The sequence below is a fragment of the Uloborus diversus genome, chromosome 10 (genome assembly GCF_026930045.1).
Source record: "Uloborus diversus isolate 005 chromosome 10, Udiv.v.3.1, whole genome shotgun sequence".
NCBI lineage: Eukaryota > Metazoa > Arthropoda > Arachnida > Araneae > Uloboridae > Uloborus > Uloborus diversus.
Genome location: NC_072740.1, coordinates 27792055 through 27818008, shown reverse-complemented (window position 1 = coordinate 27818008; position 25954 = coordinate 27792055). Strand labels below are relative to the sequence as shown.

Below are 25954 nucleotides of genomic sequence, written 5' to 3'. Positions count from 1 at the left end.
TTTTGATCAAATTACACGGAGCGGTATTCTGTATGGACTTCTCGACAAAGGATTGAAAAGGTATAGTTCTCAAAGGTTTAAGTTTAATAGTAAAGTGTTAGAGGTTTTAATACTTACACAGGAGCAAGCTTTTCAGTCTTTATATCATCTCGTGTAGTTTGAGGAACAGCCTTGTATTTGCTTTTTATTACTGCTTTTGCAGTCTTTTGTTGCTGCAAATAGATAAAGAAAATATAAATAAGTGGAAGAATATTAACTCACACAGGTAGATAACAGGACCGATGAATACAATTTTGATTTTATATTTAAAAAAATTACTGGCATATAGTTGAATATTGCAGATAAAAATGCGAAATTCAATAACATTGGATTTACTAAAAATAGCTCTACATATTGTAATTATGTTGCTCCGAAGCTGCAAAGCACAAGTAATACATCTAATTCTTTGGGGGAAAAACTCAAAAATATAAATCTGGGAAAATACAAAAAACGCAACGATAGTTTCTGTGGAGAGTGGAACTGAAAGAAATACCTTACCGATATTTCGATTAAGACAAGAATTAAAATTTATAGTTAACAAATTCACTTACTAGAACTCCAACATTTTAAAGAAGTATGTTCAAAAACTTTGTTGCTCAACATCGTTTTTAGAATTCCCAGCTTTTGTTTTCCGAAATAAATTTAAATAATGTTTTCCTAACAATGTTATCCTTCATTTACTCAAAATTACTTTAGTAATTATAAGCTGCATCAGAATTTTTCTGAGTTTCGCTTTCTGTTTTGAATTTTAAAAATGATTGGAACTTACCAGTAAATGCAAACCTTTTTAACACTTTCATTTTTCTTTCCCAAGTCATTTTTGCACAGGGATTAGGATGAATTTATGCCTTATTAATAGTAGTTTCGATTACAATTAAGATTTTTGACATACAGTAGAACTCCAGTTATACGAATCAAGTGGAACCGGACCCCATTCGGATAATTAAAAATTCTGATGATTTGATTTTAATTAATCGATTATAACCAATGGCTGTATGTATATTGGAAAATGAGAAATTTTTTTAAAGAGTTTGTAGTTAATTAAATGAAAAGACAACGCGCTTTTATATGTTAAGCGTACTTGCAAGTACTGTAACAGTACATTAGAAGCATATAGCAATAACTGCGTTATGAGATGGTGACTAATCCCAATAATGTTCGCGCTTCGCCTGTACTAGGGGGGAGAGACAATACTGCGCGCAGACAGACTTGTTACTTCGCGGATAATCAGTGATTCGGAAAATTGGAGTTCTAAGCATTTAATATTTCCGTCTATTATTATGTAGTGCGTTGTTTCGTGGTTTGAGGATTCAAATTTTTCTGCAAATGCTTTGTGCTTCGTTACCCTCAATTCTTGTAATTATTTTAAACTGTATACACTTTTCTGGCCAAATTAAATTGTTTTCTTTTTCTAGGGTTGATGGTTCATCCCGAAAATATTTTTTGTTTTTAATCTCCTAGTAAGTACCTGACAAACTGGGTTGTTTAATTTCGCTTTAAGTGCCTAAAAATATTTTCTATTATTTTTCCATTTATGCTTCCCGACAGGAAAGCAATGTCGTTTTGTTTATCAAACACAAATGTTTACCAAGTTTTTATCGATAACAAAATGATGACTCATTATCAGTATTCTTTTGCCAATTAGCGTGCAAATTTCCAATTAAGGATAAATGAAAATCAAGTTGATCTTGAGTGAAACAAGTCGAGAAAATCAAATCTATCAATAGTGTTGATCAAATTATCTAAAGATTGCACTTTAGATATTAGCTAAATTTTCATGTTTTTGTCACTTAGAAAATGCTGTACTGATTGCAAGAAAGGATAAGCTGAAGGTGATCAGCTGGAGCATACTTGACTTCGGGAGTGTATACTCCAGCAGAAAAGGGGCGATTCTGAAACATAATTGTGCAAGACCAGACTGCTGAAGACGAACTTTGAAAAAAAAATGGTTGGTGTCCTCACCCAATATATTCACCTGACAATGCACCACTTGATTTCTCTTTTTCCGATCACCATGAGACAAATATGAAAATTTGGCTGATATTCAAATTAACATCGCTATACATTTTGCTCCAGGACCAATTGATTTTTAACCGCCCAAGATTCAAAGTTTGTACACTACGTGGCAAAAAGTGGCTAATAATGTGGGAAATTACATCCCTGGTTAAAAATAAAACCTGGTAAAGCATTTATTTGCTTGGTAAAAAAACTCATTGCTTACCGGTTCCCTTAACATTTTCTCAATTTTTTTTTTGTCTTTGAGGTAACTTTTAAGTTGATATACATGCACAAACACTCCCAAGAACGTCACAGATCAACATTAAAACTCTCCAAGGTTACGTTGCGTTAGATTTTTCATGTACGAGTTTCGGGATACAAAAGAAGAGTCTACCACAAGTTTTCTTTTAACGGAGTGCTCTTATAGGTTAGGTAAGACAAGAATGTCAGATTTCAATTTACGGAAGTACTAGTTGAAAATTAGATTAAAGAGGCCACCCTTGACATGCATATTTTGAATGTACGCTTTCAGTAAATTTTTCCAGAACACAACTACCGAAGCATCTTTGAAGTTTTAAGTAAATAAACTTCAAACTTACTTTCATTAGAATGTACACTGTCACTACGGCTGCAGTAATAATCCAAAGTATTCCAAGAACAATACAAGCTGTAAGAACAGATTTTGCTATCGTTACTGGCGTCCTTACTTTTGCTGTGAAAAGAGTGGCTACTTCCTCGTCAATTTCTGCTTCCTGAGTAATGGGATTGAAAGAAGAAATTAATGTCATTTATACGATTGTGTAACGATTCAAGAAGCAAGTCTCAAAACGACTTAATCTCATATTGTCCCCGTGTAAAATGCAGTGTATTAAAATAAATTTGAGAAACTGCAGATCGGACTTTAATGTTAAAAACAGTAGTACAGTAGAATATCTCTCTTCGAAAAGAATTTAAATTTAAAAATTTGTCACAAATTATCTAGTTAATATATTTATTAATCTTTTGACAAATGAGGTGCAGTGACGGCTGGAGATTTTTTTAATAAAATTTTCTGTCTAATGTCCTTCGTTAAAGACTTCTTTGTTCGATCATAAAATGTGAAGTAATTTTGTCCGCCTTTATTCGGATCTATTTGCTACTGCAGATTTCTCCAATGAGCTTCATGACTGGCTGGAGTGTCACCTGCGGGGTATTTTATCTTCTGTTCATCCCAAGGGAAAACACCCGATAACAAATTTTGCTTTCAGCTATGAAATCTCAAATTTTTCTCTTCATTCAAGCTTCATTTTAATCAATTGTAAAATGAGTTGAGTGCGGATTTTGTGAACTGCTTTTGATGGAAGCTTTTCTCACGCATCGGGAACAGAAGCAATTTCATCACACGATACACTAAACTGCTGTCATTAGCTGTATCCTAATAGGTATCTGTTTCACTTCTTAAGGTCTAATGATAACAATTCTTACCAGGGAACCACACTAATAGTATAATACTGAAAAGCATTGAAATGGGTAGCAATCGAAAGAGCATATAGATACTTTTTTTGAAGCAGAAATTATTTGCCATCGTGCCCCGTTATCGCGATACTAAGTCTGTCGAAGTTTTAACAAAAGTGCCGAATTTTAAGACTTTGCGAGAAACCGACCATGCAGTTTCACTGTCTGCAGGTAGAAAGATATCTATTTACAAAGCTCGTATAAGGTTTTTTTCCCATTTCTCACAGAAACTCCCTAAATTTGGAGACTTTAAAAAAAAATTTAGGCTCACTTGAAGATCTCATATTTTGATAACAGAGAACCGAGGGCAAATAGTTTATGCTTCTAGAAACATATCTTACTATGCCCTCTCAATTACTACTTGCTTAAATGTGTTTCATTCTTACACTATTGTGTGGTTTCCTGGTCAGTACCACTGCCGAATCTACGATTTTTCTGAACTTCATATTGTATAAAAACTAAAGGCTATAGTGGTAGTGCTGTAGTTTTGCTACTCTTGCACCCCTCCCGACTCAAAAATCAGTTTTTCATTTCCAAATAACAAGAACAAATAAATCAAAGTTCAATCCCGCCAGTCAATAACGAAGTTGCGCATTGTAAATTAACGGTTATAACGTAATAGCTTCATTTTCTTTTTTAAAGATAATTTTTTTTTGTCAAACTGTTCATTTATAAAGTGATAAATATTTTCAGTTATAAAACCAAGAAAGGCAATTGAATTTGTTCGGCGAGGATGGAATTCTATTACTGAAATAAAACAAAGGATTGCTTCTTGAAAGAAAATTGTGGAATGTTCCAACTCGGACACTACTAAAGAGCGCGCGAAATTGAAAAGATATCATATGCATCCGTATTATACACTCTGGACGTAACAAAAAATTTGTCTCTTAATGTGTACACTGTTAAAACTGCAGGCAATAAAAAACAATAAACAAATAAGTAAATATATGAAAAATAATGTTTCAATTGAAATACTAGTACTGTATTGAACGACACAAAGAAAGAAAAATCTTAGTTTCTTGGTTAATAAAAATATTAGCATACAAATGTTTATTTTTTCCTAAAAAGTGCTTATTGCTCCCAATTTTCCACATTTTACTGCTTATTTATCTTTATAAAGAAATTGAGGCTAAATGAAATCTTCATTGGGTCTCCTCAACTTCGTCATAAACGGGCGTGACTGTATATATACATATAAACATATAAAGTCGAGTCTCGATAACTCGAAGTTTATAACTTAAATATAGTTTTCATCGGGTCCCAAACTCTTGAGACTGTCGTGGGAAATGCCTATAACTCGAACTACCAATAACGTTTCAGCCGGTTCCTTGGGACTTCGAGTTATCGAGAGTTGACTGTACTTAAAAAATTTAATATTTATGAATGAAAATACTTACTTCTGTAACCCAAATCAAAGGAACCACACTAAGAGGTGCATTTTTGGTTTGCCTATTGAAAGACGTTCAAGAATTATTTGGATTAAAATCAAGTATTTAAATATAACACAGAATTAAGAAAGTTGCCATGGTAATTATTTTGGGTGTACTTTCGGAATTTTTTTTGCAAAATGAGCTCAATGAAATAAAGTCAGTTACTTAAAAAGATAATTACTCGAATTCGGCAAACTTGTCCAAAATGAAGTTCATTTGCAATTTCCTTGATGCCCTTAATACGAGACCCGTTGTCTGCAAAAGAAATTATTTATTCAAGTTATTTCGAATTCAAAAATAAATAGATAAAAAATGAAGAATATAGGAATCTAAAATTGTGAAAATTAATAATACGAAATTCTTTCGTTTTGGCTTTTCAATGTTCAAAAAATAGGTAGGTTTAATAATTTTACTTAGTTTTCTGTTCTTGTATAGATATTTTCATAATTAGAATTTCTACTTCTTCCCATATTATATCTTTGTAGCGAAGTTCCTCCAGCTGAAATTTTTTTTTACTAACTACTATTCTATTCAGGTTCCAAGTGGATTTAAAATAATTAACAAGTATTCCGTATCAGATCAAATTCAAGTGGATACGTTGCGAAACATTTTTAACAGAAAATATATAAAACTACAATTTCTAAATTTAAAATGAAATGCAAGAGGTCTTGGGTCTTTATATGTTATTGCAAGGAGTATGTATTATTGAGTAAGTAGCTTTTGAAATTGTGTGATACGTTTTTCTGCACAAAATACGCTGGTTTCCAAGAATTTAGGAAAAATTGCAAAATAGCGATAACTTATTGAAAAACAAGCCTAAAAATTTGAATACGTTGTCAAATAAGAAAGGTGGAGAAAAACTGCAATTTAGACATTAGTGCCGTTGCAATCGGAATGCCAAATGCGAGGTGCACAAAATTGGATGGTGGAGAGCAAGCCTGCAAATTCTGATAAGGAATTTAGAACACCGAAGACTTAAATCAATGAGTTCCAGGCCTCATTTGCAATAGTAACTACAATGGAGAGCCATTGAAGACTTGAGGCAGAATAAGTCAAACAGAAGGCTCATTTATTTTCAAAGCAATTTCTCACTGAAGATTTGTCAACCAAGAAGACTACCTGTGATAGATGCGTCGTCATGGACGACCAAACGCTACGAGAAGCGTGTATGAGTAATATTCAGTTATGAGCATAAAAGAATGAAATCGCCACCCCGATTCAACTCGGGTCCTTCCTACTGCAGCCACCAGAAGGTTGGTGTCAACGTCACTGAAGGAAACGTTTTGGGTGGGCACATCAGCATGTCCACTGGATGGCAGATGAATGAAAGGCTATTTTTTTTTTTAATCCTCCAGAATTCATCAAAATAAGTGACCTCTGAGAACTCACGTCACCTTTTTTTATGAAAAAAATATTAAAAATGCTTTTTCTTGGCGTGAGAATTTCGTCCACGGCACGAGTTCTGGAGGGTTAAGGCTGACTCCAGGTTTAGCTTCCGACGAAGCAGAATTCCAACTTGACTCCAAAATACTCTAATATAAAATTGATACTTAAAAAATTTCTAAAACAAAGGTAGAAAATATTTATATTCATTGTAAATAAAATGTGTAAAGTTAAAAGTATTAATGGGTGTAACGTTAAACAAATTCTGAAGTGTGTATCAACAGTTTTAAAAACTCAAATTGTTGGAGGAACCTTGCACTATGGTTTCAGTAGAATACAAAGCACATAAGCAAAGATCAGAATCTGCGCAGAGCAGGTAAACTCTTATTAGCGGAACATAAACCGACCTTAGCAGCTGAGCGGTAAAAGCTCTTGATGTACGAGTCTGAGATTCGCGTTCTGGGTTCGAACCTGACTCGGATCATTTCCTCTCTTACTGAGATAAAAATAACTTATTTGTATATTAAAATAATTACTGTACAGGGTGTCCTGAAATAGACTGACTAATTTCAAAAAATTATAACAGGAAAACGGTTAATGATAAAGAACAAATTCTTGCAGAAAATTCATGTGGTGGGCCGCAAATGTTTTCCCCATAAAGTTCCAAATTTTAGTTCAAAATGTATTCAATAGATGGCGCTGCAGATAGTAAGCCTTTAAGTGAAAAAAGAAAGATTGAAATTCACCGATTTTTCTTCCGATTGCGATATGTGGTTGCAGCTTTGGGTAGAAATTTTGAAAATATTGTTGCTTAATTTTGTTCATTAAAAACATTTTTCGAAAAACTATGATGTAATTTCCTATCTTTCTTTGATTTACGGTCTTACGATCTGCAGTGCCATCTATTGGAAAATTCTTGAACTAAAATTTGGATCTCGGGAGACGGAACTTACGGTCCACCACATGAATTTGCTGCAATAATTATTATTTTTTTAATCATTAACCGTTTTCCTCTTATAAATTTTTGAAAACAGTCAGTCTATTTCTGGACACCCTGTATATTAAAATAATTGGTGTACATTGGTTTTTCAAAGTTGAACTTGATAAATCGTTCAAGAACGTCAGATGAAAGCTTAATTTTTGTAATGTGTAACCTTCCAAGCAATTTCTCTGTAAGCATACGGAAAATTCTGGCGTAACCTTACATAGAAATGTATGAGACGTTATGCTATTGCCATGGTGTAACCTTCACAAGCGATTTGTAACTTGACGCCGGTTATATCAGTTATGTTTCTCCAGAGTAGTGGAGGCAGCTAAACTGCCACCGATTTTATGGAGTAAAATTACACAATTTTTTACAGTGTTCAAGCCCGAACTTCTCTTTGAATATGGAGACTATTAGCAGTAAAATGTTATCATTTTTACCGGTTCAATATCAACATAAGTCTCATGAGCTTCTCGATTCGGGGACAGTCCGTCGATTCGTTCAACAACATATGGATGACCTTGGTAGAAATGAGGTCCAGTCACAGCTAGTTTCAAACCTATGAAATAATGAAAGGAAAAATTCATATTGTAAATCTGACTACAATAAAAAATGCCCTTATGGATTTATAAAAATGTTTCAGCTTAAAGCGATGGATAGTTTTATGAATTCCTTGTACGTCAGTTTGTTTTTAACGCAAAAGCATGTATGTCTTAATTTGAAACTTTCAAAACCACAATTCCATAAACATAAGTAATGAATGTAGACATTGTCACAGATAATCGAGCATAATCTTGACTTCAGTGTTCGACATCATTATTTCTCCCAGTACCATTAAAAATTAGGGAACTTCTTTTGGTAAGAATATGAATAGTATATCAAAATGAAGGGCCAAGATACGGGGAAACTGAGTGTAAGGGTAACTGAGACAAGAATCACAGGAATGATATGAATGGCGGATTGGTCAAAGAAATCGGTCCTGGCATAAAGGGATGTCGCGGCCCCATAGCTTCAAAGGACAATATTTTTACAAAAATGATTGGGAAACGATATCACTTAAATATGAGGGAATTATTCTAAAAAATCAAATACTTTCGTTTAAAAAAATTTAACAGATGGGATTCTTTTCTGTTCAATTGTGAACAATTGATACAAGATAAGCTAAACCTTTGTTTGTAAAAAAAAAAAGGTGATTGTAATAATCTAAGTATTTTTAAGTTGCCTGGTGCTGTATTGATTATTTCCGTAATGATATCTTCTAACATTACTTCAATTAGAATAGGGAGGTTTTACTGAGGCGAGGGGTGTGTGAGACCCCTTAATTTTGTCAAACACATGTATCAATATACAGAGAGAGAGAGAGAAGATTGATTTTCTTGCATGTGGGAGTCATTAAATATTAGCATTCGAGAACTAATTGTAAGTTCAACATTGAGTCAGAAATGTGGGGTCCTGGGGTCTCTACCTATGAAAAATGTTCAAATTGTAGACCTAAAAACTCAATTTTAGATGATCTCTGGTGATGTTAGGGAGAGTGGAGGTTTGAGGGTCCTCCTCCGGCAATTTTTTGGAAGTGAAACTCCGAACTTGCATTTATGCATTATCTTTAATTTGTTAGGAAGATGGAGTCCAGGAAAATTTGAAAATATTGGCTCTGAAAACGCAGTTTAAAAAGATTTTGGGTGATGCTAGGGAAAGGAGAGATTCGAGCAACATCCACCAAGAATTTTTTTGAAATTGAAATCTTTTAAAGGTGATTGTAAGCTTTTTTTTTGATAAAAACTAGGACATTGACAGCTATTCAAAAGTTGAGTTCCAAAGACGAAACTTTTACCGACCTTCGATGATTTTAGGAGGAGGAGTTACGGCGAGGCTCTCCTTGGAATTTTTTCGAAATTAAAGCATTAAAAACGAAATTTCTGACGTGCTTTACTGATGATGACAAAGGGGAAGGAGGGGGTACTTTGAAATGTTTCGATGCTGTATATTCGAAAACGGAATTATAATAAACAATATTTCATAATGTTACTAAGAGGAGAGGATCGAGGGCTTTCACCTGGTAAACAATCGAAAATTCGAAAAGAGAAATTAGAGGGATAATATTTAATGCGGAAAGATGAGGTTAGTGGACAATGGAAGATATGAAGGTCTGGTGTACCTGTGAGTCCATGACACCATGACATGGACTTTTTACATGATACAGAATCTGAAAGTGAGAAACGAAGTAGATCGATAGGGAAAGGACTATGGCCAGTTGCAAAAATTGCATGGTGTGTGATGTTTAGATTTAAATTTGAGGTTTAAATTTAATTTTTGGGAATAGGTCAAAAAAATCTTCTGTCATGATGTTATGGGAAAAGTGGAGATTTGGGGGTTTTCCTCTTCATTTTTGAGATTGAAGCCCAAAAAAAGGTAATTTTAGACGATCTTCGATGATATTATGGGAAGGAGATGCTTAAGGGGCATTCGAAATTTTTTCAACACTGATTTCTGACGCTCTTTAATGATGGGGTGGGGTCGTTTCTAGGTCGATTGCGACGGAAATACTCTCCTCGAAGTTTTTCGAAGCTGAAATCCCAAATACGCTGTTGTAGGTCACCTTTAATGACGTTAAACTAGGGAATGTGGTTCGGGAGTTTTTCCCAGCAGGAATACCTTAAAAAGCTAAGTTTCAAAAACGCACTTTAGGCAAGCTTTAGTGACTAAAAAGTAAGATATAAGCTTTTAGATCCCTCTCTTCCCCCCTTTTGGCTACGTTCCAATCTTCTTTTACTTATTTTATTGATAAAAAATATGAAACACCCTCCAACAGTGCTCTCCTTCAAAAAAAATTACATTTAGATTTTCCATAATAAAATTTTGAATCTCCAGCCTAGTATTTTTATTTGCTTGAAATGCAAGCTATCTGCGGAACCAGGTAAAAAAATTTCTTGAAATGATCTGGTGCTTTGGTGACCTAAATAACCTTAATGATCTTTGGTCTTTTTTCACTCGATTTTATTTTAGATATCATTCCTTTTTCACCTCTTGATAAAGTTTTGTTTCAATTCATGCACGATTTTTACATTCAAACACTTGGAGCTACTGGCGTGACTATTAATTTCAATATTTTCAATCTCTGTCGCAATATTTTAATTTTTCTCCTAGTTAAACCATATTTCGGGGGCCTGTGATTTTTCTACATACCTTACTCTGATTTAAGATATTTTTCATTTTAAAAAAATAGGAAAGGTAAATGGTAGAAAAGGTCGGTGTGTCGGCGGCCCCAGAGAATCATAGTTTTTATATAATCATTTTTAAACTGAGGAGTCTTCAACCGTGGGTTTGAACCCTTCGAGGGATATTGAGTGATAGAAACAGAATATTTTCTTTTTCGCAAAAGAAAATGTTAGAAACGTTTAGGAGGTCTTTACTTAAATAATCTTTATAATACAGAATTTTGGATGCTCCGAATTGTGTTTTAAGATTGCATTTTCTGTTAAAGCTTTATTGAAAAAATACTTTGTCACTTTTGTTGCACTTATTATGAACTACAATTCATAACAATTGTGAATTGCCATTCATAAGTAAAGTAAATGTGAATTGCAATTCATAGATAAAATTGAAAATTGGACAAAAGAATTTTAACTTTTAAATACTGTCCTTACTTTTCTGTTTTTACTGCATTACTAAAATGAAATCGGCGACCCCATTTCTGAAAACCTGGTAGCACCCCCACGGCCCCCTTAGCGACGGCCTTGCACCTTCCATCCGCGGGCTTGAGCCCATGCGTAAAGAGGGATTGAAGTCAGAGAACTTACGTAGAGGTATGTACATTTTACTGTTTGTAGACAGGGCAACTGATCGGCATGATACATGACCGGCTCACCGGGCAAATACCCGGTTGCCCGCCGCACAGTGGGGCCGAATGGCCAAAAAGTGGAAAAAATTCAATATCTCGAGAACGGGTTAACATAGAAAGCTGAGGCCGGTCTCATTCAAAAAAGAGCAAAAAAATACATCAAGTTCAACTGTTTTTATTGACATTTTGAAGTTAATTAAATAACTAATTAAGAAATGAAAGACTATAGGAAATATATATATATATATTTTAATTTCCGAAACAGGTTGTAATTATAAAAACAAGTTGCAACAAGGATTTTGAGCATAAATTTAAATTAAATATTTCTTAAAATGATTCCTTCAAGGAAGCTTAAAGACCTGGAGAGTTTTAAAAATAATAAAGCTTGAGATTCTTAGTCAATAGTTGTTTCAAGGAAATTAGATTAACAGTTCCTTAGCTGCCTCACTGATTTCCAGATGCTTTTTCTTTGGTTCGGGTCTCATGTTCGTGATAAAAGGATCCGAAGTCTCCAGTAGCTTGGGGAACACGTCTTCGTTGGTGGATATACGAGACATTTTCCGCGAGTTGGTGATCCTGAATGCCTTGTAATCTTTATTCCTACTTTCTTGTGCCTCTTCCGACAATATTCCGACTGGGAGAATTGACTTCTGCACTATTTCAGCACCGTGTAACAAAATCTTATGTACTGTGGAGGGCATGTAGTACCATGAATACTTCTCAGTGGCCAGCTCTGCTGTTTCTTTTGAGAATAGTCGGAATTTCTCTGGGTCAAACATTGCATTGCTGTTTATGACTTCCTGAATGGTAGCGATCCGGCGGATTAGAATTTCGTCGACTCCCGTTATTGCACTTGTGACCTTGCAGTCATTGAAAAAATGTCTGGCTGTGTTGCCATTATTTGAAGATCCGCAACCCTGCTTAACAAAGTCCACTTTGATGCCGATTTTCTCAAGAAACTCTTGTTGAATACGTTTCTTTTCGTTTATGTCTTTTGTAGTCCTTCATTTTTCGAATTTTTTGTTGTATGCAATGTGAAGGATGTATTCCATACACTTGATTATGGCGTGTAATGGAGAGATACCGAATTCGAGAGCATTCACATTAAGAGGTTTCTGTTGGATTTTTGCTAAGTCGTTCATATCCGAAGGTGCAGCATTGCATATGTAGCAGGCACTTTCAGACTTTGTATTTGTGACGGCTTGAGATACCTTGCCGTCCAACATTGTCATCACCAACGTGTGTCCAATACGAATGACATTAATGCCGATCACAACTTAGGTAATTTCCAACTTCTCTATTTCTTCTTCAACTTTTTTTTTTTTTTTCATCTCGTGCCAAATCAAGTGTCTCTTTCTGGAAGCTGTATCTCAAGGGCCTACAATATCTTGTTAAGAAGGTCGGCCGTTTTCCCAAATCGATCCATTTTGATCAACATCAATTCGAATTGTGAGCTTCAGAGGAACTATGGACGTCATGAATAAATTCGAGTCACTTATTTCGTTATTGCTGATCGAATATTTTTGGGCAACGGCAAATTCACTTTGACCTGAGGCACCGTAGAATCCCCATTTCGTCGTCAATATTAATTCATGTTCATTTAATTTTTCTAGTTCTTCTTGGGGTTTTGTTTCCAGAATTCGTTTAGCTGTATGGTCAAGCAAATTCTGCAAAGAGACAGCTGCAGATGTTTTATTAATTAACATATTATCAGGGTAGCATTGCTTCTTTGAGATGATTAATTATTTATAACTTGGAAATACATAGCATCCAAGGTCTTTTAGTGTTTGTCGAATCACCTCGTACTGATATTTTGTCAGATTTGCCTGGAGAAATATTGCTAATGCTTGATCGGCTGATAAAGCTTTGGGTTTATCGTGCTTTTCATGTGTCGCAGCTGCGTTAATGAAGCTTTGTTGGTACGATGCTTGAAGTTTACGTATTTTATTCTTTTTGCTTCGTTCACCAGAATCAAAGTCTTTATTACTTGGTCTCCCAACAAATCCTGTAGATTCCTGCTCCGGTATGTTGAAAACTTATTTTCCATCAATTCGCTGAACATTTTTTTGAACCTCTCCCGGTCTCGATTTACTTTATCTTTTTTTTAAAAATAAAATGAGGCAAGAAACTCTTGCTAAGAGCTGTCAGCATTAAAAAAATGTTTCCTTCGTCAATTTCAGGGTGATTTTGTCGAAGGAATACGTCAAAATTTGTACCACTCCACAAGCACTCACACAAATCACGGTATTTAATTTTGATAGAATTCATGACTAGACAACGTTAGCAACCAGACTGAACTCAAATAAAAAAAAGGTTTTGACGTGGGGAAATGTTTTGTCTGAGCCAATTCTATTAACAAAATAGTGCAACAAACAAATACGTACTCTAACCCTTTCCTTTCTTTTCTGTGTCATGATCGGATAGGCAGATAAAGGCAGGTGATTTGTGTTCTAATGTTTACTTAAACACCCCTAGTTTGATAAATAACCTTCCCCATCGCGGAGGAAGCCGGAGCTTTTTTTGTTATCTTAGCTGTTCTCAATGCTAATATAAAATTCGTAACTTATAACGTTGTAAAGCGCCCTAATACTTTTTTACACTGTTTGACTGATGAGTGGTTTAATTGACCATCGTAGAACAGGGGAAAAAATTGAGTATTTTTTTCTAACTCTTTTACCCTTTTTTATCACCCATCTTGAGTAGGGTGGAATTTGGTCAAACTTACATGATTCTGACTTTGAGCCTAAATTAATGGGAATGCCCTCGATACAGCGGAAAAAATCATGCCGTTCCTATATCCTGTATCTTATATAGTGTGAGAATCATACACCAGATAATCAAAATAAGCGCTTTCGAAAATCGAATTTTTTCCACTCTGGCACCACTGTGCGCCGGGTTTATCCGCCACTGGACTTTTCCATTACTAAACGATACTAGTCTTATGCTTTGGTGGTCTATTCAAAGATTGGTAAGAATATGTCTTGAGCTGCATTATTTCGACGACGTTCATTCGCATTCTCTTCTGGAACTTGCCTTTGCAAGAGTACACGGGACCACTGAGACATCAGGGACACGGACTCATGGATCTGATCTAGCTAGCGCTAGATCATGAAGAATAGGGAGAGACCAGTTGCACATTAGGTATTTAATACAAAAGTTCTTTATTTGTTTCGTTCATGGACTTTTTTTTTCTATTTACTGTAAATGACTTATTTACGATGTCTGACATAAAGTTAGGCTATTATACCTAGTTAATTTTTCATGTTTATGCTCATAAATGCTCACATAACCAGCTATCAACATAATCAAGACTAACAAAATAAACCGTCGTTTGCTAAGCTTCGCAATTTCAGTATTCTCTTCTATGGCTTTTAATATTGTTTACAGAGACATTACTTTTAGTTCAAAAATTTGGACACTCAAAAAGTAACACACTGAAGGCCGTATGGCAATCCTAAGGCGTCATGGTAATAGGTAGGGAGTGGTGTGGAGAGAAGGAAAGGTATGTTTCACGAGCATATTTCCCACAATGTCAATGTTAACATCAGGTCATGCCATGTTTAGTTTAACTGATCATCGTCGACATGTTCATTGTTTAAGGCACACATAGTCCGAGACATAATTTTTACTTATCAGCCTTCCTGTATCGTTCGATAACAGTTCAAAATCAAACTAGGCAAAAAATCAAACTACTACGTACGTTGTGGTAGGATACCTATCTTTATTGGGTATCTTTTATTCCAAATCAGTTCATGTTCTAAAATATTAGTAATTTATAGAGAGATAAGTTGTCTCTATCATACATAACCTTTTAGCACTAACTTGAGGATTATCATGCATGACGGCGTTATGAGTGCAAGTAATTAATAGAATTCATTTAGTAGCACACGAGTTCACAAAACAAGCAGTAATTTAAATGGTATCCTTGTAAAAATTTAAATAAAAATGCATTTCTTTAAAATAATATCTTTTTAATTGAAACATAAATTACCTTTTCTGCAGGGCGAAACATCTAATATGCCACTTAACTCACAGTATTGTTCTTCAGTACAATAGCACATATTATCTGGGTTTTCCTTTGGACTAGCAAATAATCGTTCTGGTGTCACAAACCTCAAAGCTGGAATTCCTTGAACTAAGACCTCTTTGTCAAATTCTAAGAATACGGAGCTAAAATAGAAATTTTTTTTTTAAATTTTTCATATAAGAAATATTTTTGCATGAAAGTTTTCTTATGATGCCACTAATTATTAGCATCTGCGTCCAATTTTCTAAAGTAGATAATACTAATTTAATGGTAGTTTCTAAAAGAATCGAAAATACATTGCAGCATTAGAAAAGTTCACCTTCTTAAGTTGAAGCACATTGAACGGACAATTTTGAAGCATCAAATCCAACTGTTCTATCAAAAAAAAAACCTGCCAGCTAAGAAACTCTACTTTTCATTTGCATTCACCGATAAATTAGTATAAGATTATGCATTCAAAACAAGAAATGTCAGCAGTTTTACTAAGATATCAGGCTTTAAAGAAATTTTACCAAATTATCCTCAGAAAGTTTAAGCATTTGAAACTTCAGGATTTTTGTTTTCTTTAATATTAAAGAGCAGTTGTTTATTTCACAATGGCTTTCATTGATTAGTCTTAACCTAGTTGATTGGTGTAGAATTCGAAGAGATTGAGAATGCAACTAGATCTTTGAAACCCATAAGAAACAATTATACCAGTCTTTCTACTTTGACTATTATTTAAAACCGTGATATTGCTCTAATGAAAGTCTGCATTTTTAACCCGTTGATTTTCTCTCTATATGTATTCCTTTCAAAAAAAAACTTCCCTAACTTTTCCATTTTTATTTCTTTTTGATCAAGACAGAAAAAAAATGTTCGAATTTCAGTAGATGAAATACTTGCTTAGAAGAATGATATTTTTTTTAACACACAGAGGGTCATTTAATCTAGGGCAAATTAACATGAAATCATTTAAGCAAAAATGCTAATTGACGCTCATTTAACTGATTATTTTCTTCCAAACTCAAAGATTCAGTTAATTTATATAAACACAAGTTGTTAAAGACATAACATATGAATTAAAGAACTCCCTTACCGGCAAAGTTCTGGTGTGTATACGTATAAGACATCATTTTTCGTCACTGGTGGGGGAAACTGCGAACCATCTAAAAGAAATACATGAATCTTTTATTCAGTAATGCATATTTTACGAAAAATCGTTTAGTTGTGAATACGATACAATAATTGCACATATGTGGAATTTTTATAGTACTTAATATTTGATTTATAATTATGTTCCCTCATACAGCTTTTATGTTTGTAGGGTTCATCCAAGGTGCAACTCAACTACTGGATTATCTTCGTCCTCTGAAATTACATGTTTCGAAAATAATGCACTTATTGTTGAAAATAATAGCAAGGATTTCTCAAAGAACTTTCTTGATCGATAGTAAGTATCTTAGCCATATACTAACAAACAGTTATCATTCAGTTATGTAAAGAAATTTTTAATTGTAGCTGGGGAGCTAACCGATGGAAAACTGCAAATTATGATAAGGTACGACTTGGTAGGAATGTTGCTTATCACTATAAAATGAAATTAAGACCCAGAGGCACTTTAAAAGACCGTTTAAATCCAAGATGGCAGCATTTTTCAAAATGGCTACCCATATTCGAGTTTTTTTAACATATGTCGTTACAAAAGAGATTTTTATATCGAATTATTGGTTAATAAGCTAAATGTTAATTCTGGTGCTTTTTTAAATATAATTTTATTACTTACATAAAAGATTACGTGCTTTTCAAAGTACCAATATAAAAATAGGAAAAATATTAAATGCAAATATGTACAAAAATATTAGTACAATATCGTTAGTCAAACACAGCTTCATTCTTCGCATTAATTTTTGCACAATAGTGTGCAGGACAGATCAAAACTTCTGCAGCTACACTTGTTGCAGATTTTGCAGGTGCACCTAATGAGTTCAGTTCGTGAATCAGAAATTTCCGGTAACTCCGACCATTTCAGCTGCCAAGATTTGTCATGAAACTTGATTTACTTGGAGATTGTGCACGTATAATATGTTTGTGAGCTTATCCCCAAATGTGTCCAGTCCAGCCTGGAAAGCACTACGCAATAGTTGTTGCTGTAAGGCACCCTTTGTTGGTGGCAAACTTTCAAGTGGCCTATTTTTTGTCATAAACAACTCTGATTGCGTCAATTACAGTTATGCTATTACCAGTGGAGCAGTACAGTAGTACTACTACGTACCTTTCAAAAATGTCAAAAATTCCCTCGGTATAGAACTTTGAGATTGCAAAATAACTAAAAGTACCACAGTTGCTAGTTTGAATATTATCCATGCCTTCCAAGTTGATTTTTTGGACTTTCCAGTGAAGCTAGGAATGCTGTCGCAACCTTTGAAGGCATGCGTGTGAAATCCAGGTAAAACCTTTCTTTTCCTTTTTTTCCCGAATAACTTCACATTATGTTATGAACCTTAATGAATTTATTGTTCTTTCCTGGTCCAAAAGCAATACAAAGTTTATCCAGACTTAATGTTGACAAGTAAAAAAAAAAATTGCGAAATCTAAAACATCTGTATCAACAGTGCGAATGACAATATTCCAGAAACCGTTTACTATCACGTCTTGAAGATGCAGTATCGTTTTTGAGTCGGCTTCCTCTTGGCCAGGGCCCGTAACATCAATGAGGGAAGTTTTTGCAGTACTATTTCCTCGAACGTCTTCACCTAAATTTGTTAGAAATTTCTCATTAGTTGTGGTACTTTCAGGTAACGTATCCAACAGTAGTGGTGGCGATTGGAGCTTATAAGTGGAGTGAGGGGGGGGACAACAACAAAAACCCCACTAAAAGCCGTGGGACTTTTTGCGGCAGCAAAAGATGAAAAAAAAAGTACACAAAAAGGAATTGACATCATAATGCACAATAGCCCTGCTATCGATTACGATAAAGTCCTGGTCACTTTCCAAAAATGGATTTCTAAGCAATTGACATCATAGTGCACAATAGCCCTGCTATCGATTACGATAAAGTCCTGGTCATTTTCCAAAAATGGATTTCCAAGCTCTTTCAAAGTGCTATTAAGAGCTCGAACCTTAGTAAAAAAATTAACTTGAAGTGAGTAGTACCGCTCAAGATGAAGTCTACTATTTTCTTCATGTTTTTAGTTTAATGTCACACTCAAACTCTATTAATCGGCTTATTTCTGGTCTAGAAACCATTCAACGCCCAAGTGCTGATGGATCCTGTGTCAATCCTATTGCACCGCCATCCCCTTTACCGCATTATTTCGTTCATGTGCTTGGTTCACACTGATTGCTGAAAATAATCTATTAGATTTTCTCATCTCTAACTGTCCAGAAATAAATGATCGACGTAGCTCTGGTAGTTCAATCTCTGCATCATAAAAGACCTTTTTAGTGTGATTGACAGCCGACGTGCGTAATTCAAAGTCACAAACCTCAAATATTTGTTGATTACTATGAAAACACATTTAAACTTTACGTTTATAAAGATATTGAAACTTTCCAATGCCAGAGAACTGATTTTATTTGGGACAGATAGGTTACACCAACGATAAAAGATCAAACTAGAGAGAAGTGGGGAACAAGAATAAGAAGACAAGTGCTTTCACACGGTACTTTACGTAAAAATTGGGGAGGTTTTTAAGAAATTCAAACAATGAAGGGTTATGTACTATAACAAATGTGCAGGTTCTAGTGACTTTAGGTGAAGACGTGAAAGCAAATAGTACTGCAAAAAGTTTCCTCATTGATGTTACTTGCCCTGGCTCAGAGGAAACAGGCTCACAAAAATGATACTGCATCTTCAAGACATGGTAGAAAACGGTTTCAGGAATATTGTCATGCGCATTGCTGATACAGATGTCTTAGTTTTAGCAATATCTTACTTTTTTCCCTTGTCAACATTAAGTCTGGATAAACTTAGGATTGCTTTTGGAACAGGAAACAACAAATTCATTACAGTTCATGCTATTATGAAGCTATTGGAAAAGGAAAAGAATGGCTTTACCAGGATTTCATGCCTTCATAAATTTTATGACAGCATTTCTAGCTTCCCTGGGAAGTCCAAAAAATCCACTTGAAAGTTATGGATGACATTCAAAGAAGCAATTGTGGCTTTTTTTTTTATCCATTTCGCAACTTCAAAGTTCTATATCGAGCGAAATTTTTGAAAGGTACTGTACTGTTCCACTAGCAACAGCGTAACTGTAAATGATGCAAGGAAAGAGTTGGTTATGATGAAAAATCGGCCACTTGAAAGTTTGCCACCAACAAAGGGTGCCTTACAGCAACAAGTATTGCGTAGTGCTATCCAGGCTGGACACATTTCGGGACAAGCTCAAAAACATACGTGCACCATCTCCAAGTGAATAGCATTGGCTGACAAAGCTTGGGAACTGAAATGGTCGGAGTTAACGGAAATTTCTGATTCATGCACTGAGTTAATTAAGTGCACCTGCAAAATCTACAACAAGTGTAGCTGCAGAAGTGTTGGTCTGTCCTGCGCACTATTATGCAAAAGTTAATGCGAAGAATGAAGCAGTGTTTGACTAATGACATAGTACTTATATTTTTGTACATATTTGCATTTAATATTTTTCCTATTTTTATATTGGTTCTTTGAAAAGCACGTAATCTCTTTTGTACGTAATAAAATTATATATTAAAAAAAAAGCACCGAAATGAACATTTAGCTTATTTTCAATATACGAAATAAAATCCGACTTGAAAAACCTGTAATTTGATATAAAAACCTCTTTTGTACGACATATATTTAAAAAACTAATATAGGTAGCTATTTTGAAAAACGCAGTTATCTTGGATTTAAACGGTTTTTGAAAGTGCCTCTGGGTCTTAATTTCATTTTATAGCCATAAACAACATTCCTACCAAGTGGATCTTCTTATCATAACTTGCAGTTTTCAATTGGTTTTTGTCGTTTAGTTCCCCAGCTATTGGAGGAAGAGTTTCGCTAAATACATATCTAGATACGTAATTTTAATTCTGCATGAGGACAGTTTTATAATTATTCTATCCCTCCCGATGTCACTGTCAACAGTGCTTTTAATCTGAGCTCTTCGAATTTGAGCTTAGCAACCCACCCGAGACATTGTTCATGCAGCAAAATAAATTTTCACCAGAATGATGGTAAAGCGAGGTGAATACATTTCATTAATGTGTTCTACTTCAACAGTGCTTCGAAGAATTGGTTGCAACGCACTGCTCCGAAAATATTAGGAATACAGCAGCATGAACTGTAGACCGTCACAAAATTTGAAATTCGGAGCTTCATTAGAATATTAAGTTGTGTTACCTGTAATAAATAAGTTAATTAAATCTACACTCATCAAGCAAAAGACCTGCTACTGAAAACTATTATCCATCAAAATAACTTAAATACTCAAATTTGGTGGCTTTCGGAGCAACACAATGGACCTGAAGTTAAATTGATTAAACGCTGGTTTTCTGATGAGCATTAAGTTGGAAAATAGAAGGAGCAGTTGAAGAATTTCGAGCACACGGGTAACATCCAGATTCCTTGCTTAGCACTTAGCTTGAGTTTTAATATGCAGTAAAACCTGTAAAGTTGACCATCCTTGAGGGTTTATGCTTTTTGTCAGGTGGTACAGAATTAGTCCTACATCATATAAATCAACCTCTTTTATTAACCACCTGTATAAGTTTTTTTTTTGTTTCCAATGGGGCTGTGTAAGAAGCCATTTGACCTTTACCAGACCTAGTGTGCTCCCCGACAAGGCATTAGTCTTCCATGTGACACCATTAAGGAGCTGATGCATGACACAAGTGGTTTTTGACGCCCAGTTTCCACTAGATGGAGGCACCTGGGTTCTCTTTGATGCGATAACCTCTTTGATGCGCAATAGGAATTTAATTTTGCCGAGGGAATTCAAAGCCAAACCAATACCCAAGGATCTTTTACACATCGCAGAATCATACGACATGATTTTCTGCATCTCAAAAATCCACCGACTGGCCGCAACAGGTCAGAACTCGGGTCCTGTCTAAGTTTACTTCTTACGCACTTTGCACAGCAAATGGTCAATTTACAGTTTTCACTGAACTTTTATTAGTTGCCACCTCAGTACCGGTGACCGACACTGAACTTTCCGTTTTGGCTGCTGGTGTATAATTTACAGTATAAAAGGCGATATGAAACTAAAAGTTACAACGTTAGAACTATCAGAATCGTAAATGGTACTTAGTGCTCTTCAATATCACTTCTCAAAGACCTTGAATGGATATTCTTGAAACACTTTCAGAATTTTTTTTTCTTTTAGCACCTTTGAACAGCGCGCATATCCTGACCGATATTTTTTAACTGTGCCTTCAATGAGACAATTTAATATTTATTATAGACAATTGAATATTTTATAATTATGCATATTATTCATGTCTTTAAGTCCGTGTAGGCAGCTAGTTTAGAGTATATGGATCATTCTCCAGAAAATGTAACTTTTGAACGCACATTTTTTAATTTCGAAACCTTTTTTTTTCTTTTTTTTCTTTTCATTCTTACATGAAAGTGGTACCTACTAGAAGTAACCATAAACAATGCCTCAGCTAAGTTCCAATTATCTTACTCACAAATAAAAAAAAAGTGCCTTGTTCACGAAAAATAAATAAATAAACTTTTAATGTTTAAAAATCGAGGCCAATTTAATCTCAAAGTAGTAATTTTGTTAATTGTGCAAACAATCAGCTATTTTAATGATTAGTGGGAATAAAATATTATGCTCTCTTCATTCAACGGCATGATTAGTAGTTTCAAATATATGTTTAAAAATAGTATTTAGTAAATTTGAGGATACACTGGCAATTTATAATTTTGGTAGAATGCCTATTATTGATGTATTTCCCTCCATCGGTTATTTTCACCTCAGAAATAATGACATTGATAAGTCCTGTCACGGAGGTGAGATTCACGGAGATGAGAATCTTTCCCTTATTATAGGCCTAATGATACATTTTTCATGGAAAACTTTTCTTCGTTGATACAATCTTCTCATGTACAACGTATGAAAACATATTCACTTTTTTTTACATTAATTTACATCCCTGAAATTCAAGTTCATTGAGGTGAGAAGCAAGAATAACCACACTAAGTTTTTAAAACAAAATTTCTTGTTTTTCGACAAAAATCTCACAAATTCAACTATGGCTGTAAATAAACAAGGGGGCTCCCTTGTATCATGGAAAATAAAATTTGATGTCATTACTGCCGCGTGTTAATGAGGAATGGCATTTTGTGTTTAGGTAACGGAGGTGAGAATTTGAGTGGCATTATCAAGTCCTACTAAAACGAACTAAAACATAATAGTAAAAAATTAAATGTACTTAAACAATTAGTATTTGAGACACTTATGAAAGGAATAATAAATAAACATACTTTTAATTAAAAAAGTTATTAAACAACAAACAGTCACGCAAGGTGTGTGTGACATGCCACGGAGGTGAGAATTCACATGTTGTGAACCAAAAATATACTAAAATAAAAATTATTAAAAAACTGTTGGTAGGTTTAAATAGATATATTTTTGATGAAATTAAAAAGCACTGTTATATGAATTGTTCCGTAACGTTCTGTAAAAGGCGAGTGACAGAAAAGTTAACACTTTTTGAAGAATGAACCCATATAAGGCTTCTCTAATAATTTCTCTGTTAATTGATTTTTGCACACACTGTCCCAAAGAATTTTAATGATTATTTTCACTGCATTTAAGTTCTCATGACCGAAGACTTAAGATTATGCACAGTTTATGATAAGGGTAATGTTTTGGTTCTGAAATAATGATTTAACCCAGATGCTCAATAAAAGCAAATAGTATGTGATGACATTTAAATTATTTGAACGACTTTTTTTTTTTTTTTCAGGTTTTGAGCACAAATGGAAAACATAAATTTGACTTACCAGTTCCATTCATCATGTTACAGTAATGGTCTTTCCAGAAAGGAATTTTCCTAAAAAGATAATTAAGATACTTGAACTAATCTGAAATTTTTGTACGAGTTTAATTAAAAACTTAAGAACTAATACTAAGCAGAAAACACGAAAAGAACGATTATCAAAAACAATGAGAAAAAACTTGAACAAATTCTTTTATGGTACAGTAAAAAAAGATCGATACGATGTTAAACTCTTTGTAATCAAGAAAATATTTTTTAAAACCTATATACCGTCAAGTTATTTAAAAAATAAAAATATTTTCGCTGCTTGATTCACTCTACTTTGACCATTATTAAAAGGATTCTTTGTTTTTATTTTTGGGCTTCAAGATATGCTTATGGAACTATTTGAATCATAAATGTGCATTGCCGTTCTGAGTTCAGTTTTAAAATTTCATATAGAAATAGATTTCTAATGTGTTTCAGTACTAACCTTTTGAAAACGAATGTATGATATAGCACGCTATTGAAAAATAAGAAAAAAACTTCATATGTACTTACGACATATTGTTCCACTGAACGATTTGAGAGTACTTGGCAATGTCGTCAACTCCAGTGTAAACTGTGAATACTCCATCGCCAGAGTTGTTTTTCTGAAAAAACAATAGCGCATTAAGCAGTAGAAAGATTTCAAAAATATACAGGATGTAGCAGAACTCTTTCCCAGTTTCAAAGGTTTACAGAAGTTTTACAAAAGCAGCAGCAAAATTTATATTGAATTAGACCAGATTCGACAACAACAGTCTTCTTCGATTGGTAAGCACGTTCTCCATACTTAATTCCATGCTACTTTTTAATGGTCTTATTTCAAAAATCATGTGTTCGTTACCCCTATGCCAGCTGATCTGACATAATTACTGTGAATGATTTAAGTAGCAGTCGAGGAAGAATTTAATTTTATGGTTGAAGTATCCTACTTATTGAACACTTGTGAAGCTAACTTTTGTTTTTTTTTTTACCGGGTAATATAAACGTTGTAGCTTTATTTTTTTATGTACATAATCCTTCCAAACTAGGGATACACTCTGTACGTATGAACAGGCGATTAATTTTCAAGTGTTATTGTCGCTCATGCTCATTTTGAAGAAATGAATTGGTTAACTCTCGATAACTCGAATTTCCAAGGAACCGGCTACAGCGTTCCGAGTTATTGGTAGTTCGAGTTTTGGACTTAAGTTATGTGGTATGGGGGGTTGAAGTTTCCACAGCAGTCTCAAGAGTTTGGGACCAGATGAAAGCTTTGAGTTAAAGTAATATTCGAGTTATAAGCTACGAGTTATCGAGATTCGACTGCATTAATAGACAACTGAATTGAATTAACGGACACTATGTGCAGTTCAGTTAAGATTGAAAATTATATTGTGGAATTTAGTGAAAAGCGACTAAATTTTTTTATATACATATTTTAAAACTTCAAAACAATTTAAAATAGCAGCAAACGCTTTAAGCATGCAGGATGAAAATTCGCCTATGTAAAAGATAGGGTCTGGTGGGGGAAAGAGGTCAATGGGGTAAAGTGGTCATACGTCAAATAAATGGCTATAGCTTGGAAATAAATGTTCGAATGAATGTGAAAATTTTATTTTAGAGTAAGGCAGTTAGAAACTACATTTTAAATACAAAAGTTTATAACTGGCAAAATTTGATTCGGTAAAAATAAAAATTTTGCATGAATATGAAAAGTTTTAAAATCTAAACACCTATTTTAACATCCTTGGAAAATTTTGTTTGTTAGAATTAGGAACAGATTGACTGTACAGGAAGCTTTCTACATGTCTCAAGAACTCTTACTCATTAGCAGTTAGCTGAATCTATTTTAGATAATTTTTTAGAACAATTTAAGTAAGATGGGGTAAAGTGGTCATAATATTAGGCTTAACGAATATTGTTCTTCTAATGTCACTTAATCTTTAGGTATAAGGCAGATACAAATTAAATATAAATTTTACTTAATATGTATTGTTTTTACAGTAAATGGGGTTAAATATACGAGTATATGCGTATATATACGCATATACTCGTATATTTAACCCCGTTTATATATACGCATATATACTCGTGCAGACATTTACATAGACGTATTCACATAAATGCGCCAATAAATACGTATATGGGTATCTGCAAGTATTTTTTATCCATACAGCTATACATTCTACTATACACGTATATGCTCGCTTATACTCGTATATATAAGAACACTTATATACTCAGGTAGACACGTATATACGCGTACGAACTCGAGTAGACACTTACATACAAACATATGATATAAAAGTATACAGGGTGAGTTTACATTCTTGAGCAAATTATTAAAAGGTGTTTAAGGAGAGGATAAGAAGTAAGAATAAATAAGGAACATATGTTCACAAACACAATGCTGACGCGCTACATGCACGCAAAGTGAGAAATTGATGGATGCTAAAAAAATCACAAATATATATATATATATATATATATATATATATATATATATATATATATATATATATATATATTACACAAATATAAATTTACACAACATGAAAGTTTTAAAGCGATTTATGAAGTTTGTGGCCTTCAGCTGTAATACATGCGTCGCATTCACAGATCCCTCTCTGTTGCAATAACGAAACTTTTGAAAAACTTTCATCAGCCGCTGCGCCTTTATTGCGATGCGTGTATTAGAGCTACTACAGACCGTAACTTTCAACAACTGCTCTAAATATTTCTTAAAAACTAAAATGTTAGAAAAAATCATCTTTGTGCAACAAATTTGTGCCCTG

At 34.1% G+C, this 25954-nt stretch overlaps 1 protein-coding gene across 1 annotated transcript in view; it reads right to left on the bottom strand.

Annotated features, from left to right (window-relative positions):
- Nucleotides 1-25954, bottom strand: part of LOC129231331 (lysosome membrane protein 2-like) — a 114740-nt gene that overhangs the window by 2429 nt on the left and 86357 nt on the right. The window contains exons 5-13 of the mRNA XM_054865617.1: nucleotides 23694-23785; nucleotides 23158-23207; nucleotides 16276-16345; nucleotides 15162-15340; nucleotides 7770-7888; nucleotides 5143-5216; nucleotides 4929-4980; nucleotides 2637-2789; nucleotides 118-212 (exon numbers count right to left, since the gene is read on the bottom strand). Of these exons, the coding sequence (XP_054721592.1) occupies nucleotides 118-212; nucleotides 2637-2789; nucleotides 4929-4980; nucleotides 5143-5216; nucleotides 7770-7888; nucleotides 15162-15340; nucleotides 16276-16345; nucleotides 23158-23207; nucleotides 23694-23785 (884 nt within the window). The remainder of the gene's footprint in view (nucleotides 1-117; nucleotides 213-2636; nucleotides 2790-4928; nucleotides 4981-5142; nucleotides 5217-7769; nucleotides 7889-15161; nucleotides 15341-16275; nucleotides 16346-23157; nucleotides 23208-23693; nucleotides 23786-25954) is intronic.